Source organism: Vidua macroura, chromosome 6 (assembly GCF_024509145.1).
Source record: "Vidua macroura isolate BioBank_ID:100142 chromosome 6, ASM2450914v1, whole genome shotgun sequence".
Classification (NCBI taxonomy): Eukaryota; Metazoa; Chordata; class Aves; order Passeriformes; family Viduidae; genus Vidua; species Vidua macroura.
Window position 1 is genome coordinate 44,944,915 of NC_071576.1, and position 20,633 is coordinate 44,965,547.

Sequence of the window (20,633 nt, forward strand, 5' to 3'; positions counted from 1 at the left end):
TTCTCACCAAAATGACTATAAATATTATCTTCAAGTAGTTGAGACACTGTGCCTTTCTTAATTTCAGTCTAATAATGATAATAAAAGGTGAAATGTGCTAGCAGAAACTTTCTGAAAGCCCTCTCTTCAAGGAAACTCTGGACATGGGGCATTTCAGCCTAAATGGTGCTGGTCTGAATACATTATACATAACTAAAGAGATTTTCTGACAAGCTCAGGCAACTTTAGCCATAAACTAGCTCATGAATTTTAGTAAAAATTAAAATATTCAAAGTAGAAATTTGCAAAAGAATTCAGGCAATGCTTCTGATTTTTACAAGGAAATCAGAATTGTGGGATTCTAACAGCAGCAAACTTTGCCTTACAGATAGATATATTGGAATTTTAGTCATCTTCGTCATCCTCATCATCATGATCTTTTCGATCTTAAATTTTGTAGCCTTCAAATTTGAAGGAGAAAAGACACTTCCTTTTTGGAGGGTCTAGATTAAAGGTAGGATAGCTTTCTGGTTTATTGGAAGCAGAAGTAGCTAGGTCATGTATGAAAATGGATTTAGGCAGTTAACCCCCTGTCATCCTTTGCATTTCCAGTTATGAAGTCTATTCTCTGGAGATTATCCCTTATTAATTAATTTTAAGTAAGGTAATATATTTATTACCTATATATACATTCACCTGGTTTAAATCAAGCTGAAGGCAGTTGATATATGTTTTTACTGGATTAATGAAACAGATTTTTAGAAAGTTTGCAGTCAGAATTTTTTATTCGGACCAGGAAACTAAGTTAATTGCTACTGTTAAATGCTTATGACATCACAAGACCACAGCAAGTGGAGTAGCACATGGGAAATGTATCAGTGAGGGCCAGAGAAGGAAAGAGAATCAGTATCTCACTAACTGGGAAGAAGGTCTCCTACTGTACAGAGGGGAGAAAGGAGAAGAAATCAGAAACCTTCCAATACAGTAACAAATTTCCACCTTGATTTCTTATCAGGACTTCATTATCTTTGAGTAAGGGACAGGAACAAGACTGAGGTAGTATTTTAATCTCTAATCCTACTGACTGGGCATGAAAGCAGCATACAGCTCAGAATTAATGGAGACATACTAGAATGTTTGCAATGCCAGAAAGAGACAGTGATAACAGAGGGCTAAGGGTCAAGTCCATTAGCAGAAAATAACATATTAATTCAGACTGCATTTCAGGAGTTTAGCCTATTTCCAGTGCATCCATAGTTGACTAACTTGCTGCAAAACAACCACCCTATTGAAGGAGGGAGAGAATAGTGGGTGTAGATCACCATTACTGAAATGAATTGTGTTAGACTCTCTTAAGTTTCTAAAGAGACAATGAATCAGGAGAATAAAAGGGTTTATTTAGAAAAGGAGCTTTCTAGTCACAATTCACCTGGAACTTTTTTTTTGCCACAAAATACTGCATCCTCCGAATCACCTTGATGGCAGCACGGTGGTGTTCCCGCAGCCTGTGGGAAAAACAAGGAGGGTGAGGGTGGGAAAGAGCATCTCCATCCAGACAACAAATACAGCAGGCTGCAGAAAACCCTTCCCCAGCACTCCTCAATGTGCAGTGTAAGTAGTTGTGATCCAGCCTGGCAGCACAACACACCATTCTGCTGACCTTCCTCACCTTTCAAGAAGGCTCTGAAAATCCAGGGTTTTATCTGACCCACGCCAGGTTTGCATCCATTCCACAGCTAAAAGAGGTGTCCACATAACCTCCTTCTGTGTCTAAGCAAACCTCCATATATCCCTCTCAGTTTAATTTCCAGAAAAAAAATCCCCAAACTCTCAAGTTCCTGCATATACAGCCATAAACAGCTTTTATACAGTCACTCCAGTTTTTAGGATTTTTTTTGTTTGTTTCGGTTTTTTGAGGTGTTCACCCCACAATTTCTATACAACATGTTTCATCACTTACATGATTTTTTTTCCCAAATAATTTTTTAAATAAAAAACACTTGAAAGATCTTTGATTTGTTGACTGCTAAACAATCCAAATAATCTAGTGGTTGCTGAATGTAATATCTACATACATATTTACCCCCAAATGGAACTGTAGCTTAATATAATGACAAAATAATCTGACAGATCTTTAAAAATACATGCCCCTCTTTTTGCATATGCATGTGATCTGACAACAGAATAAAAAGAAAATAATTTGCTCATTGTGCTTTTAAATTACAGACTTTCATAGAATCTGACATTATTTTTCAAACAGTGCCTTAAAATCAACAGTTATTTCAAATTTTTCAAAGCTTGCAAAAATGATGCATTTTCTTCTTAACATTTAAATATAATATCAAACATTAAACCAATTATTCAGATTGTTCATTCTATTACTCTTACCAAGACGCACTTGAATGACATTACAGCACCATCTTTATTTCCTTTTTAACTGCATGAACACTTAGTGTTTCTAACTCTCATCCCAAACAGACTTCCAGTGATGGCTTTGGGGAGCAGCTGCAGAAGCAGTGAGGTGTTCCAGATGTTTTATCTTTATAAACTTATTATTAGTAATACTGATAGAATGGCATATGTGATGCCACCTTGCAGTGCTTTCTCTCCATACTGAACATGACAGCATTCATATTCACTAAGGGATGGAAAAGTCATACTTAAGTTCTATAAAAGTTTGTGTAAGTCTGGGTCATTACTATGTTACAGCATAGCATCACCCAAGCCTCTGCATCTAAATATAACCTGGAATTTTCATGAGTATTCAGGTGTTTCCTCAGGATAGATCTCTCCCAGTAAATAAAAGTTCTGCATGTACAAATGGTGGATGTCTGTGCTCTGAAGAGGTGTAGCTGGGGTGTTCCTCTTCTGAAAACTCACACTTTTTAGTAAGAAAACAACATTCTGCAAAGTCAAAAGCAGAACTAAAAAAAAGCCATCATTTCCAAATTCTAGCTATTGCCTCTCAGGTGGGTTCTTTCTGTTATAGAAAATGTTCAGAAAATATTACTTTCTCCAGAAATAAATGCATAAAAATGCATCGCTTTTCAAGCTAATAACATACAGCTTTTCACTGCAGGTCTACAGATGGCTACTCCTAAGTGTATTTATATAAGTCATCTGTAGCTCAATAATTATGCACCAAACCTGCAGTTAGATCTGCATAGGAAGCTTTTCCCCTCTTAACACCTTCTTGTGGTGTCTTAGAGACACTGTCTCCAGGCCCCTGCTCCCACAGATCTGACTGCAACATCACGGTTCAAGTTACAAAAACGGAAATTTGCTACTCCTGACTGGAATGCCTGTGTGTTTGGATCAGTTCCCAGTGGACTGAGTTAGCCTAATGCTAGTTCAGGGTACCCCTGTTCTGTGAGCCTGTGCTGCATCATTCTGCTGCTAAGGACTTGGATGACTTCCCCCAAACCCAAAGGAAATAAAGTGTTTGGGCTTTTAAATTCTGCTTCACAGAGATGGGAGCCAAAAAGGTAAACACTGTTTAATTTTCTAGTAAATACTGAAGGTATGATATCACGCAGCTATACATCCTCTACATAAAAGCACACAAAAACATCTTTTGACAAATAGAAATATATTTGAATTGCCATAAAGCTGCTTGTAGTGTTTTGGTTTATGCCTCATTTCCTCCGGGGTGTTCTTCACAGTCCATTATTTCTTAGTAAAACATTTTTCTTTGGGACAGCCAGTCACTAGTAGAGCACACCAAATCCCTCATTCTCTATCTAGAGGACAAGTCCCATCCATAAGCAAGGCTGGTGGATAATAAAAATGGTATTTGCCATTCAGTGAAATAACAAAGCTACACGACCAAAATGATTTTCCAATGCAGCTATTCACCATCAATCATTTTTCAGTGCTAACATGAACTACCATTCCAGGAGGGAAAGTTAATATTCTCATTTTAATCCTTCCCATTTCCAGCTTCAGTAGGAAGCCTTACAGTAAGCTTGTTTCTGCTTATGCTGTAAAATGCAATTCTGCACAACAGGCTGTCCTGATTCCCCAAGATTAAATGCTTCTGCGATGAGAGAAGGGAATAAAGGATTTAATTAGTAGCCAAGGTTATGATTCACAGTTGTTTGATCTCTCTGGCAAACTGGTAACAAACACTTTAGTAAATTGAGAGTTTAACCATTAACTGGTGATATTTGTTTGTTCAGCTACTTGTGACATCTCAGAATTTTGGTTACAGAGGGGCTGTCTGCAGCCTCTGGGCACATGGAGCACACTTAGGTCTCATGCAATTGCAGTCCCTCATTTTCAGATGTTTAGTTTTGACTGATTTTGGGGGAAAGCTTGTTGGATAAATGCATTAGCAACAGGGTCAGCAGGCCTTTTACTCTTTTGGCAACAAAGCTATTTTCCTCCCCTATGCATTCATCAGGCTTTGAGCTTCATCATCACCATACCCATTAATATCATAACTGACATCTGAAGGAACTTGCCAAACACCATTTGACTGATTCTAATAACCAGCACCATGTTACCTTAAAATGTAATATACATAGAATGCCTTTAAAATCAAGCTAAAGTTATTATTTCTGATACAGGACAACTTCTCAGCCTGCACCCTTCTGAAGAAGAACTGCCAATAGCATTCACTGGCTACCAGTAATTATCTTTCTCAATATGAAGAGGATATCAAGATCACCTTGAATACAGCATATGCTATGTGACATTTCTCATGGACTTAAAACTCACAGAATTGGGTCCTGAAGCCACCAAGGAATCTATAACATTTTTATAACCCTTAGGAATCCAGAAGGAATCCAGAAGGATGTAACAATTCAACAACAGAAGTCCATGCTGGTTGTGATAGGACCAACAGAATCATACAAACCTACATTATTTGCAGGTATAAACTAGGACTGCTTTGTACATGCACTGAAAAACAACCTGTTGTGGATTCAGGCACTATTCAAAGCATAGGAAATGAGGATGAAAAAACCTGCCAACAAAATACAATGGATTGAGCACCCACATTAAAAAAAAAAAAGCCTGGCAGAATGAAATGACCAGAAATACTTAGTTTTTCCTGCCTCCTTTAGCTGTTAAGATACTTAACCTACAACCAGTCACTTGGAGGAAATCTGATCTCATCATCAGTCCATCAGAAATCTGAACTGGAATTTCACTTAAATTGGAAAACAAGCATGATGAAGTACTTTATGTAATTCAACTGACATTTCCATTTGGTTTGAAAGTTATTATACATTAATAAATGCTCTGAACTGTTGCAATTCAGACTTTTCTTCATTTGACTACATATTGTTCATTTTCCCCAACACAATCAGCCAAAGCCTCAGTAGGTTTCTGAAGCTGTGCCTCATTCCCCAGTCCCACACTCACTGGGAATGTCACTGTTCAGTCAGGACCCACCCACCTTCTTCCTGCCAGGGAACATGCAGTGCCACCCAAGAAGAATGCTCTGGGAGAAATGCTAAAACTTTTTAGCTGCCAAAACGGTATGGTTTTATGAAAAAGGAACTAAGAAGGTGCATGGTTCAGTTGCCCTATGATTCAAGACAAATCAAACCTTTGTTTAAATTAAGTTTTACAAGATTAATCCCCTTTCTGAAATAGAATTATTTTGATAAAGAATCAAAGGAAAAGCAATTATTAATTAAAAATATTTATTGTCCTTACAAAGCTGCTAAATTTTATATCAAACTCTTAGTAATTCCATTAGAAGTTTGTTCCCCTTTCCATCTCAGGAAGGTGTTCTACATATTGGTTTAATATTAACAGAAATATTAAAGCAACAGGGCAGAGGAAAGGTGCTGCTAATTTCCTATTTATAACACTTGCCTTCTTGTTCATGTGCAGAACATTTCATTATCAGGACTGTGATGTCTGGCACAGGCCTCCCAATGCACACGGACACTGATATTATCAGAGCAAAAAGGTCAGTGCTGTCTTTTCAGAACGAGTCAAACAGGAACAAAAATGCAGTTGGAGAGAGCCACAGATTTATAATATCTTTTACAAAATGCCCATTTCTCGGTAAACCTAACACTGATTTGAAGTCAGGTTCAGTTTTTAAAACCTAATTAAATTCTCTTAAAAGTCATCTTAAATTTCTGACTTGGGACAGGGTAAAGTATTAAGAAAGAAGACTGAAGTTGGTTGCCCTGAAGCTTTTGGCAGTAATTATTATTTAGATTTGAGCTTTATCTTTAATGGATCAGTTTTTAATCATATGTTTTGCATGTGAACTGAAGTATTTTTTTCCATTCAGGCCCTGAAAAACATTCCTTGTCACAGAATCTGATGGAAGAGATTCAGAGTAACTACATTAATCCATTTCATTAGTGCATTTAAGTCTAATGGAATCTTCCATTAGATGCATATGCAAGCATTTTAGGTATAGAATTTGCTGTGGCTCAAGCTTATCCTGTCATTCCCTGCCTATTCCCAGTTGATGGAAATCTCTCTGCACTGAGCTACATTTTAGGTGCTGAAAATTGGAAGAGATTAGGTTGCATTGCTGTGTATTCTAAAACAGGAAATACTTGATCACCATACCCAGGGATAAAATCAGAACCACTGATTATTTCCAATATTGTAGACTACCCAGTTTCTCCATTCATTTGTTGCTAGTTTAGCAACTGTTGTTTGCCATCATTAGGATCAGTTTAGTGGGGGCTCTCTACACATAGCCTGGCCCCATAAATGATTTGCAAAAACTGTCATAAGGATAAACTAGTAAAAGCTGCTCAGAAGTGTTAAAAAAGTATGATGGCATTTGAAGAACAGAACAGTTACACATCTGAAGTTTAATTAAATGGGCTTAGTTTACAAAGAACCACAGAATAGTTTGGGTTGTAAGGGACCTTAAAGGTCATCTTGTTACAACCCCCTGCTGTGGACAGAGACACCTTCCTCTGGACCAGGTAGCTCAGAGTTCCTTCTAACCTGACCATGACCACTTCCACAGATGGGGCATCCACAACTTCTCTGGACAACCTGTTCCAGTGTCTCACCACCCTCACAGAAAAGAATTTCTTCCTGATACCTCATCTGAACCCACTCTTATTCTGAAGCCATTTGCCCTTGTTCTGTCATTACTTGCCCTTGTAAACAGTCTCTCTACATCTTTCCTATAGGCTCCCTTCAGGTACTGGAATTTACTAAATGCTCCCATAACATTTTCAGTGTAAGCCAACTTAGAAACTAGTGACAAAACAAATTAAATTTGGTTGAATCCATTTATCCCCCCATGGTTCTCACCACTGGCATCTTCACAGGTTTAAATGCAATAGAACTAGAGAAATAATAGATACACACAGAACAAGAAGAATCACAAACAGAAGGTAAGCTAGTTTTTAAAAATTTCTTTGGTCTCAGCATTCAAAGGCATTTTAGTAATTACTGGCAAACAATCTGTTTATGAAAGATCTAGATCTGCTAAACTCCTGTTCATGCTTGTAAATTAGTTAGGAATGGGTAAGATTCCATCAAATGAATTTGTTCATCTAAGCACTGAATAATTCAACAACAATAGCTAATTATGTATACAAAGATATTTGATGAATAATTTCTATGGAACAGTATGTCTCAAGGGTTTAACTTCAAAAATAAAGGTTTCTTTGACTTAAATGCATGTCTTATAATGTAATTTCTGTTCCCAACCTAGGGGAAGGCAGGGGCTGACATCCATAGGAGTATCAGTGATTCTAAATTTAAAAATTGCTCTGCAGGAGTAATGTCAAATTCAGGCATTGATTTTGGTGAACCCTTCAGCTAGTAAACAATTTGATTATTTACTAATTGTGAACATTGGCCCACGGGGAATTAGCTTAAGTTGAATTATGTTTGTACTCTTCTTCACCCACTATGTAATTTCCCAACTATATGTGGTTGGTCTTTTTATTTAAAATATGTAATTTTAAAACCACAGTCATCTTTTAATGGATTTATATTTTATTCTACAGCAGCTTTCATGTCTCCCTTCTCAAAAGTAATGGGTTTAACTGAGAAATCCTTTCATGTAGTTATAGCAATCCTCTTTTCTCGACAGATAGTGTGACTTAGCTTGATTTGGCTTGCAGATTTTAGCAGACATACAAAGAAGGACAAGTTTAAGAAATAACATCTCCTTTGGGGGGATTTTGGTGTTTAAACAAAAACAAACAAAAAATGCTTTCCAGCTAGATCTAAGGGGATCCAGAATAGCTAAACAGCAGAGGATTCTGGAGTGTCACACTTAAATTTGTTCAATGTTCTTTGGGGGAAATGGTCCAACACGTTTTATGTCTAGAACAAAGACAAATTGCTGAAGCTAGAAGGAAGATCAGGTATAGGTTTTCAGAACTAATGGCATGCTGGGGCAAACAGATTTAGCAACAAGATATTTCCTCTGTGGTCTGTTCCACAGTCATGGTAGCTAAGAACTCATCTCTTACAGGGATAGTTTGTATGGAAATCAGGCAATAGCCAGAGATTTCTTGTACATCCCTAATCACCTTTGCTGTATATTTTCACAATTCCATTTTAACTTATGCCTGTTACTAGGACATGAAGAGCTGCACAAAGAGCATGGGGAAAAAAATAGGAAGACAAAATTACCTTTGGATGGGACTGGAAAGCCACATAAAGAAAGCAGGAAAAATATACAAGCCAGCTCCCATTTTGTCAGAACCAAGTATTGTTTCACAGCTTTGGTGACGTCACTATCAAATACCAATTGATATTGATGTCCATATCAAATCACAGAGAACCTTTATTCAGCTCTTTACTCTCTGTATCTTACTGAGTTAGAAGGCTGCTGCTTTTTCACACGGTTTCAAGGCCAAGCAATTTGAAAGTAGCGAGACACAAATGAGATCACAGATAAGTAAATAATAATGCACAGCACTCTCACAGATACAGTCTGACACATTAAACTCCTTTTCTAAAGAAGCTGAATTCAGAACACAACAGAGCTTTTTGTTCAGTGCACACAGGAAGCCGCAGGCATTATTATTTTGCCTCCTCTGGTTAAAAGCCATCTTTTCAGATTAAAAATAATATTTTTTTTGCTGAGCTTTTCATTTATAACTCTGAATTATACAAGGAAATGCAGGGCTACACTCAGAGGCACTAGGAAGAAATAACCATACTTCCTCTGGCTACTTGCCTCTCTATTGTTTACCTATTAAACTTACAATAACCTTTGAATATTTAACTGGCTGATGTTACACTACTTCATTATGCTCGAGAAGTTGCTCACACTACACAGTAGCTTTTTGCTGTGCTCATTGTAGGGAACTATAAGGCCCCTGCAAACTCAAGACTGAATTTGACTTTTTTATTTGGTTTTGATTGCATTGCTCAGAATGCACCTCAGATACAATCTGTACACAAAAATATCTAATGCTGAATATGAGATGTAAAAGCATCAAAATTATGTAACCCATTGAGATTTCTCAACTATATGTTTCTACTCTCAATTATTTGCTTCTACTCTACATAACACATGCTAATTTAACATATGCTGTATCTCACATCTTAATTAGGACTCGTCATCTACTGCTGCCATCCCATTTAACCTTTTGTTTTGAGACAAAAGAAATAAGCTTTCATTGGGTCAGCTACTGATGCAGTTCATAGAGGATCCATGAAAGGTCAAAGCAATATTGCATTATTTAAACCTCACACCAATGACTTTAGCCAGAACCCTCTTCAGTTTTTTCCCACATCTCAGTGATATGTGTATTTTCAATAATGGTGGATAGATGTAAAAAACATGGTCCCTTATTTGTAAAACAAAACACAGGCAATAGGTTAGAGTCACTTATATGTCTTTACAAATTCAACTACTCTACCACAGCAAAGTTGAGAGAGTATCTCAGCTGTTCAACACGCATGAAAGTCATTGCATGGTTGTAACTGAAAAAATGAAGCAGGTCTCCTGTTGCAGAGACAGGAATTACATCAGGAAAAATACCTGAAAGGAATAGGCCATTGATGTGAATATCAATATTTAAATAATTATCAAATAAATGATGATACCATTTCAGAAGTCTTAACACTTTCCATGTGGTTTTTTATTACAGAGGTGATTGGTGAATTCTCCTGCTTCACAGTAATGAAAAGGAGAGGGTGGAACTTGCTGCTGTAAAGCTCTTTCTAAGCACTGAATTCTGAAATCAAACTGTATTCAAACCCCCCACCATTGTCACAGAAATCCAATGAAAAACACGAAAAGAAACTCTGCTCTCATGTTCACCATGGGATAACAGAAGGAACTGGGAGCTGATGGACTGTTAGGTCACCTTGGATTCAGGCCTGCCATCTCTGTAGGGGCTCTGGATGTTACTTATGCACAGTGATATAAGTGTGTTCTCACAGCTGCATGTTTTAGTGGGCATAGCCTCCAAAAATAAACTGATAGAAGACTGCAAAGGTGAGGGTGTTGCTGTGGTTTCTGCAACCTGCAGTGAAAGGCCTGGCAAATGGTGAAAGATGGCATTAGGACAAGGGGACTTCTCTTCCCTTGTCAAAGCCATCACTTGAAGGAAAAAAGGCAGTTGCAAATGTAGTTCAAAACTGCAATTTTTGCAACTGGAAGCATTCTCCAGGATTTGTTATTTTACAATAGTGGGGAAACACATGGGTTTTCAACTTGTGGAGAACAGCCTTCCCCTATAAATCACAGAGTGTAATCTGAAACCTAGAAACAGCACAGGGGCTCACATTTATGGATTTAAAACAGATGAAGAGCAAGCACACTCTTAACCCTTTCCCCATAATTCCTTCCCAGTACAAAATAAAAATGAATATACAAATACTGAACAGAAATTAACTTGGCAAAAATCAGGATTAATACAATTCTGTAAATACTGAATAGTTTAGACTTCCCTAAGGACACAAGCACAGAATTGTGGTAAAGCAAAGCACTGTAAAACTGTTAGAACATAATCCAGTCTTTGGACTGTTCTTTCATCAACTTTTATTTATGCAGTTTATCTTACTGAGATTAGGATCTCCCCTATAGAGCAAGACCTTGCAAACACAGGCCTCTGGTTTTGAATATCAGGCTATATTTCACTGGGAATGAAGTAACTAGCAGCCTGTCATCTGACCATAATATTATAAACTCCTTAATCAGGCAACAGGAGAACTAATACGAACATATTAGTAATAATTTCTCTTCAGAAATATGTAAGAGCATTAAGACGACATATTGTTTATTTATTGTTCCTTAAGATCCCAAATAATTTCTGTATCAGTTTAGCTTCTCCTATGGCTCAATGGAAAAAAAATCCAAAACCCAGCAAACCCTGTTCCAACTTGAATCCTAAGACACAGCCTTGCCCTTGATTCTTAAATTTTTTAAAATTTAAATTAAAAAAAACACAGTGTAAAAGAATGGACTGGAATCTCAGCACTGCAAGATGCATTAGTCTATACCTTGTCAGAGTCAGAGTTCCGGTACTTCCAGAAATTCACTCACATACATAACACAATGGTGTGATTAAAACCAGAAATGGACCCAGATAGAAATAAGGTATGATAGCATGTCATGTTAAATCTCTACCCAGTGTAATATTTTAGAGAAAACTCTAAACTAGCCATCCCAGGACGGTTGACAGGAGAAGATGAAAAATAATTTTAACCTTACTGCAAGATCACTCATCTGCAGATGCAGTATTTGCCTGTAGTAATTCAAGCTCTGTCCCTTTCTTGGCTGCAGTTCAGTGAAGTGGTACTTTTGACCATGTCTCCTAATGAAAAGCTAGAGTGTCTCTGGTCTTCAGTGAAAAAGTTGCAATTGATGGAAAAAAATATCTCCAAAATGGCAATGATGGGCACTTGAATCTTTTTCAAGTGAAGAAATAGCCACCTGAGAACAGTAGAAAAATGCATCATGAAAAAGAATTCAATCTTAGCCACTGGGCACATTGTGGAGCATCCAAAAAATACAGTCATGGCTAGAATTTTGTGCTACAATAATCAGAGGGGCAACCTGAAAAAAATCTGAGCTCTTTTGAAAAATCTTGCTAAAGCACTTTTATATAATTGTAATTGCAAAGAAAGATTTGAGGAAAACAGAGAGTGTAAGACAAAAAATTATGCTACTAGCCCAATTCTGTATTATGACCAACATTTGGCTTGTCAAATGGCATGTTAGCAGATCTCCATAATCACAAGAGCCACCACATCTTTTACTTTTAAACCATTTCAAACCAAAGACTGATTTTTCACAAATACATACTTTGTGGAAAACTTAAGATTAGACCATCAACAGCTCCACCTTCATCCTTTCATCACTAAAGCTTTTTCAAGCTACAGTCCAGGTTCAAGTAGGACCACCCAATGCTTCATGTTATTCCTGCAGATGCTCAGATCCAGACATCATCTTTGTCTCTTGACAAATACCATGATGGTATTGGCCATTGGGATTTCCAAATATGTGCATCAGACCATCTAACTAGGTTGGGATGGATACATGGTTCTGAAAAATCTCATGAGACTATCTAAACTACTGTGGTAACCTGACCTATTCCATATGTGCACATTCTATGAGTAAGAAGGAAGAGGCACTTTGCATCTTGAAAGCCACTAAAAAAAGGGACTGCATCCCATTTACTGAATCATGTATTCCAAACAGATGGATAAACCTTTCTTTAAAGTACATCCAGGGCAGAAGTTCCTGCCTAAATGTACCAAGTTGTGTTGAAGTCCCCAGTCCCCATCTTGCCACAGTGGGTGCAGGACTACATGCATGAAGTCAAGGGGAGAACACAGCCCTGAACCTACTCATGGGCTTGGCATACCAAGGTATCAGTAGAAACTTGGAAAGTTTGTACATACAAGAAGACATTTAAGATAGGAAATGCAGATTATATATTGTAGAAGATTCTAGATATACACTTATTCATTAGGTCTTTTGTGTGAAAAAAATCTGACCTGAAACATCCAATTTCTCTTGCTCAATCTAAAGTTAAAGAATGCACTGTGTTATTACTATTGCAAAAAGGCAGGGAATTTTATGAGCTGATATGCTGGAGACAGAAACTGGCTGGGACTGACTACTGTAGTATGTGAACTCCATTTCTCTCTGTGGCTTCAAAGACCAAGTACAACTTAACAATGTAATTTTTTACTATAATTATCCTCTGGTAAGTTAGATATGGAAAGCAGAATGTGTTTTAGTTACTTTTTCCCCCCTCTTAATTAAGAAGCTGTTAACAAGCCCAGATGTATATTTCAATTTAATTTCTGTTACATAGAAAAAATATTTTTCTTAATATTCCTATTTCATTGTGTAAATATGTGATGATGTGTACAGAACAATTAACAGGTGAATACTTTGTTAGAAATATCAGGTTACTTTATAACTTTACAGCCTTGCAAGACACATTTTTGCAAAGCAATCATTCCTCGGTAAGGGTTGCACATCAGCTCAATTACGCTGAGTGTAGGGAACAGAAATGCCTTGATCCTGGCAAATTTCAGGTAGGCTTTATTTATTCTAGAAATCCTAGAATTTCCCTTTTTTGTGTGTAAAGTAGATGCACACACAGCTCTCACTCTCAAGTGTCTTTCCTACAAAAGAGGTAGAATCAGGAGCAGTTAGCCAAACCCTCAGCTGGTTCAAATTAGAACTCCACTGATTTAATTAGGCAGTCCTGAAAGTCTTAGAAGAGCACTGCATCAGGCCCTCTTCTCTCTTTTCTCTCCATATCCCTGAGCCAGCTCTCTTTCCTACGTACTTCCTTCACATTAGCTCTCAGTCTCTCTCTCTTCCTCTGACTTTCCTACACTCAGATTTTTCTGCTATTTGTTTTCTGGATCTGTCCTGGGGTTCCTCCTCTCTCTCGTATCACTCAAAAGTTATTTGTCCCCATTTTCACAGCCCTTCATAGCTTACTGTGACTTCAGCCATCAAATCTCAGAGCTGTCTTCACTCTCTGTGCCACCAATCAATAATCACACAAACATCCTTCCACATTTCCTTTCTTGTTGCATTTTACCAACCAATTCTGCAGCAGAACCTTTTCCTACTTCTCCTTACTCTTTAGTTCCACATAATTTTCTTAACGATTGAACACAATTCAGAAAATATAATCCTCATATCTTGATGAGCACAAATGCTGAAGAGGAACATAGTAAAATTAGGCTATGGTTTTGCAACCTTGCTTTCTGTGCTAAACAAATTATACAGATGCCTTGAAACCAAGCAAAAACTTATTCTTTCAAACTTTTGCAAGACAAGAGTTGTTCTAGAAGAAAAAGGACTTACCAAACCTAATTAGCCCTTTCTAGTAAGCACTTTGCAGATACACTGCAGTACAAGGCCATAAATTATTAAACTTCTATTTCATAAAAATATCTATTTATACAAGCTAACATACATAGTAGTTAACATACAATAGATGTCTGTGAAAGCAAATTGCAAACGAGAACTGGAGAAAAAAAGGAGAAAAATTTGATTTTGAAAACACCAAAATTGAGAAGGTATTTTAAAGTGATAAGGAAGGCAAGGAGACTTTCAATAGACACCTCAGTGATGCCTCACTGAAAATCTTCTGGGAAAGTGGGGACATGTGAAATGGGAAAAGTGCACTGAAAATTGGTAGTACTTTTCTACCAGCTACTTTTATACCTTGTCTTTATATCCATGAGTTCTTCACAGTCCAAGAGCAGAGAGGAGAGCAGGCTAAGCATACGCAGGAAGACTGAAACAAAACTAGGTTCATTGTGGTCTAGAGCTTCACGGAATGTTTATCAGCACTGAAGGTACTAATGCACAATGCCACCCTCAGATCAAGAGCAAAGAGTTGACTTCACAGTTCACATTGCTCAGATCTTTAATTTCAGTCTTCATTATTAAGCCCTGATCAGTTCAGGGACTGAAAAACAGTTATGAGCTTTGAAACAATACCAAAAAGAGCAGGCATAGCCTTATCATACCCCTGGAATAGCTTTTTGTTTGGGTTTAATGCTGCTTTCCTCCCTGGCTAGGATGGTATCAGAAAACTTGCCAAGTGTATTCCATCTATAGATGGTGTGGTTTCAGCTAAACCAGGTTTCGAGGCTGTATTCCCCCTCACATGCCCTTTTTATTCTTATTATTTTCCTCTCCTTCCACTTTATGAAAGCATGCTCTCCCCAGGTCCACCTGCTGAGACCTTAATGAGAGCCTGAACAACATCACAGGTATTTTTGCAAACAGGTAATTATCTAGGCTTTTCCACATATAAAAGTGCAAGTGCATGTGATATTCCCCCCACTCCCCCCTTTCTTTTCCCCTACACAATTTTATTCCTCAATCTTTGCATGGCTTTTAGAATACAGAAGAAAGAACATCCACTAGAAGAAAATTAAAGTTGCCTTTTAACCCAGCACTTTTGAGTTAGCATTGATTTTCCCAGAATTTGCTGATGAACAAATCATGTATCCTGAATTCCACTTGAAAATCCTATTAAATATCCTGTAGTCAGCAAATGACGGGTTATAAGAATAAATGTCACATTAAAATATGTTACAAGTACTGGCAACCTGACATTTATTGGCCTGCAGGTCTACAAGTCCCTTTTTGGCCTTGAGGTGTCTGATCCTCTATGTGGCTTAATGGGATAATCAAATAATTAATATAGTTGTATATTTTCTCTTTCTTTGCTGGTTCTTAGAGTAGCTTGGCTTATAATGATATAGCCTTTTTTGGAGAATTTTGTGTATAAGATATTTGGATCAGGAAAAAACTTGGACGTTTGGTGGTATTTATAGCCTGATTTTTGAATTGTAATGTCAGCAATGAGTTTGCAGATGTTTTGCTTTGTGAAAGAACTGTACAGATTTACAACTTTTCAAAAGGCAAGTATAAAATGCATTAATCACTCATTGCTTGTTATTATTTTCTTATCATCAATAGGATATTTTCTTACCATTGATGGTGGACTTGCAGTGTTGGGTTAATGGTTGAACTTTATGACTTTAATGGTCTTTTCCAGCCTAAATGATTCACTGATCGCGTTTTAAATGAAATAACACTCTGGTCAGAATACAAGGAAATCCAAGCTGATAAACTGCTTAAAATTCAACCAAACCCAGACAAATTACAAACAAGTTTGAGTGACTACAGCCAGAGAGACTCCATCCTGGAGTGCAGTAATGGCAACGAGGACTGAACATGAGAACTTTTGACCTGAAATTACTTTTTTTTTTTTTTTTTTTCTGAATTCAACAGGAACATGCTCTCTGTTCTCTCATCACTTAAAACAATTTACAAAAGTCATGATTTTTTTATTTAAAAGATGTGCTTAGAGAAGATTGAATAGTTCTTGGAAGCTGAGGGGAGATATCAAACATAGTGGTATCTGTTTTTAAACAGGAAAAATGACAACATAGATGCTGGCATTGACAGCACTTAAATCAATATTCTGGAAGTATGTATTACCTGTCAGTGAAAAAGAACCAAGAGAATGTCAAGGAAATGCCATTTATGCTTCATTTTTCTCACACACACTTATTTCTCTCACATATTTACCAAAGGTAAATGTTCAAATATGCATTCACACCAGTTCTTGAAGAGAACATAAAAGGCAGAAATGATATAATACAAGAGGATGTGCCCTAAATTTTTTTCTCTTCTTTATCCATTTGTGGAGAGCTGTCCCTTCACAAGGGTTAGCACAGATCTGACAGGGTAAAATCTTGGCCTGCTGAAGTCAATAAAAGTTTTGCTACTGATGTCATTGGGTTGGAATTTTTTTCTATTATCTTTAGACACCTGGACAGCTGCCTGAACATCTGCTGAAGTTGTCTCTAAAATGTCAAAATGCAGTTTCTTACAAATACTATGATCTGCTGGTCAGGACAACTTTATCCCATTAAACAGTACTTACAAATAAGGGTTCATTACAAGTTGCTGTGTCTGACTTGTTTGGCTGATTTATTATGGAGACCTCTCACTTGAGAAAACATAATCTAATACTTTCTTGTTTCCCAGAACCACATTTTTCTTGACCCATATCAAAACATAGTGTAGTAAACAATTTTTCCAAGAGTACATAGGAAGTCTGTGGCAAAGTCAAAAATTCAGAGTCCCATAAAATTATTTGAATATATTCATTTTTTTTTTTTTTAAGTACCAATCAGTAATGAGAAAATGAGGGAAAAAATGAGGGAGGTTTATACTGGTGAACTAACATTTTTCAAGACCAACATTTCCTAGAAGCACAATGAATTAAAGTGCAAGGCAAACACTGTACATGCACAAACATAAGCCAGGTTATTTCCCTATTTATGATCATATATACATACACCAAAATATTTGTGTATCTCTGCTTATAAAGACACAAGGAACAAGCAAGGGAATGGCAACATTTATATGACCATTTATAGAACAGTGACAAAAAGAATACAAAATCTATATTAAAGCAGAAAAGAGTTTAGACAGCTCTCACTACAGCTGCTAAGTATTAACTACTCTTTTCACATTTCATTTCTGTCTCCCACTTTTTGTGTTTAATGTAGGCTTCCTAACTAAGCTTTCCAGTTATACAGATTTCCATTTAAATTTGCTATTATGTGGAAAAAACAAACACATTTTCTAAAAATGACTGTTTTTATAAAAGCAGGGTCATTGCCAGGAACCCAGCCTCACCAGGTTCACTGATGTTAGATTAATGGTACGGTCTAAGTTCATTAGTCCAAAGCACAATTGCCTCATATATAGATGGCATTAAACACTGGTTACATGTTCTTGCTATGTTGATGTCTGGGGAGAATTAACAGTCCCTGCCAGTCTCAAGGGTACATGCCCTAAAAAAAAAAATTCATTCTTTTAATATTCGCTTTATCTCCAACAACTTACATTCAGCTAATATGAGGACTTTGACAGAGTATCTTCAGAAATACAGCAAGAAACATCCACCTTTGCTACAAGACTGTTCAATGCTTCAGCAGGACACAAAGCTCCTCCACACTCCTGAAATATCCTTTTCCCCAGAGCGTGCAATGCACTTGTTTGAGTAAGCATAAGATACCACAACCGCAACAAAATATATAATAGTTTTTTAAAATTCTGACTTTATGGTTAACCAAGTACATTCAAGGCCTCAAGAAAGATCTTGCCTGAGAGTAGGGGAAAAAAAATCTGGGAAGGCTGAGGAACATAGAATTAAAACATTTTCTAGATGGTCATACTGTCAGTATGCTGGAATCAGGTATGTAAAAAAAGGCACATCCAGGTGACTTCCCTGATCTCAGCATTAAACCATGGCTCCCAGTATGAAGAGTAAGATGTTATTATTCATTTCATATAATATGGTACATGTAGGTTGAATTTTTAATTTCAACTTATTTGGACTCATTTGTTACCTAAATATAAACAGTAGTTCAAATCTCCCACACATGAAAACTTGATGTTTATATGAGAATGAGTCTCTCCAGGAGTCAGAAACAGAAAATATTCTGATTTAGCTAAAAAAAATCTTGCAGTGACAATTTCATGCTATATGGACACATCCACTGGGCAATACCTCACATGAGGTAAAACACCCTTGAAAGATTTGCAGGGATGAGGCCAGAGGCTTTTTCCTTCTCATAAACCAGAAACAGATCACCAAAAGACTGTTTCAGGAAAAAAGATATTGAACAGAGGACTTACACATTAATTTTGCAGAATTTGATGTTAACCTAAAGACTGTGGTGTGGGCTGAAGTACAAACTTTCAGCCTGATAATATTTATAGAGTGAAGTTAATACTTACAAAAACAGTGATAAAATACAAAACACACAAAGCCCATGCAAGGAGACCCTCCAGATGAAGAGGCAGCCCAATATGGCCTATTTTTACTTAAGGTACTTTTTAAATTTAGTATTTCTCCAACATACTTCCTACCCCAAGTACTGAGGTTTTGTAATATCCAAAGAACTTCAAGACAAAATTTTCATCTTCTTGGGAAATGCTGGTGTGAGAAACAATGGCACAGTGCAAGCATTAATAGAGACAACCCTGACCATTCTAAATTCAGATCAACCCTTTGTTACAAGCTCACTTTTAAAGTGTAATGTAGCAATTTCCTATTGCAATGCCATGCTGTTTAAGTTGTTTACCAGATTTAGAGAAACCTGATGTACTTAAAAAATACAAGTAAAACCCCACTATTCTTGCAATGAGCAGTTAACCATATTTTCAGCTTTGCCTTCAGCATATGGCTGCCACTGGTAGGAAGGTAGAATTCAAGCAAGAGAAATCAAGACCTTAGTTTTGTCCCATTTAATTTGCCAAGCAATTCCGTTTCTTATGAATTTAGTAACATATTACAGCCTTCAGTGAACAGTAATCATTGGAAGTATTAGGAAAGAGAAGCTAAGGATTAACCTTGCATTAAAACTACTGTTGACCTTATAAGAGTGATTATTTATTAGTCTGTGAAAATCATGACATAACCTCACAGCTCATATAACTATTCAGGTGTATTATAAAAATAAATAAATACCATCTTTCTCTCACCACCAACAGCACTGCACTTGAAATTACTTGCACTTGAAGTTTTAATACTGATGTTTAACAGATCAACACAAATACACATTTCAGATTATTGTTAATATTAAAATATTTATCAATAAATTAAATAATTGCTGCATGAATAAAAAAATGCCCACCAAAAAAAAAAAAAAAAAAAAGAAGAAAGACTCAAGCCTGTTTTGTATTTAAGCTGAGTAAAGAATTTTGTTTAGAATACACAGAGTTAAAAAGCAACTACTTGGTCATACTCAGTTGTTTGTGCAGCACCAAATTTAAATCCAGGAGAGATTATGAGAAAATTTGCTGCAGGCTGTCAGACCTCATTAAATTAATGGAACTGGTAAATTGGCACATTTCCAGCACATTGTAGAAAGAAAAGCACTTTCAGCTCAAGAGTGAAGGAGATCTAGTTTTGGTTTGGCAGCTAAAGGAGATTATTAGCTATAAATAATGGCTGCACTGAGATGACTTATATGGGATTGCTTGACCAAAATGAAGTCTAAGAGACAAAAAACATTAACATTTTGAAACTAATGATACAGTCTCTTTGTTGGATGGAATCTAGAACAGCTTTGTAGACATTTTCGTTATAAAGACTTTCTATTTACAAAATCATCTAAAAGTCTTTGTTACAAGCTTAGCTACCACTGAACTCATTAATGGAGAGAAAATTCTTTTTGTTGAGCTTTTGAAACTCTTTAAAAGATGCTACGAACCAGTGCTTTAGCCTGAGGTGGTAATGTGCAGTGATGTACTAATATATTAGTATAAAAGTATTAAATTATTTTGCTCTGTGGCATGTTTTCAGAGCCAGAACAGCAGAAGGATATCAGTATCCACAGGGCATGGAGTAGAAATCAGCAGACCTGGGAGATGCTGGTTTCCTGAGCCACCAGAAAAGACAAAAGGCAGAAGAATGTGTGTGTGTGTGAGAGAGAGAGAGAGAGAGGAACTTCTCTTGGGACAATGAGATCTGCATTTTCTTACATTACATTTATTACATATTTCTTACTTGAAGTTTCTAAATGGTAAACTATCCTAAATGGTGAACTACAGAAGATCAAATTTTATACCAATAAACCTAAATTCTGAGGCTTACTTTGATACTGAGATCTGTGAAGTTTGAGATTTCAAATATCCCTATGGCCAGGAGCTGGTTCTATCAGTGCAC

The 20,633-nt window shown here is 36.8% G+C and overlaps 1 protein-coding gene across 2 annotated transcripts in view; it reads right to left on the bottom strand.

Annotated features, from left to right (window-relative positions):
- KCNQ1 (potassium voltage-gated channel subfamily Q member 1) overlaps positions 1 to 20,633 on the bottom strand; it is a 335,437-nt gene that overhangs the window by 113,741 nt on the left and 201,063 nt on the right. For both annotated transcript variants that reach the window (XM_053981137.1, XM_053981136.1), the window contains one exon: positions 1,409 to 1,484. In XM_053981137.1, the coding sequence (XP_053837112.1) occupies positions 1,409 to 1,484 (76 nt within the window). The remainder of the gene's footprint in view (positions 1 to 1,408; positions 1,485 to 20,633) is intronic.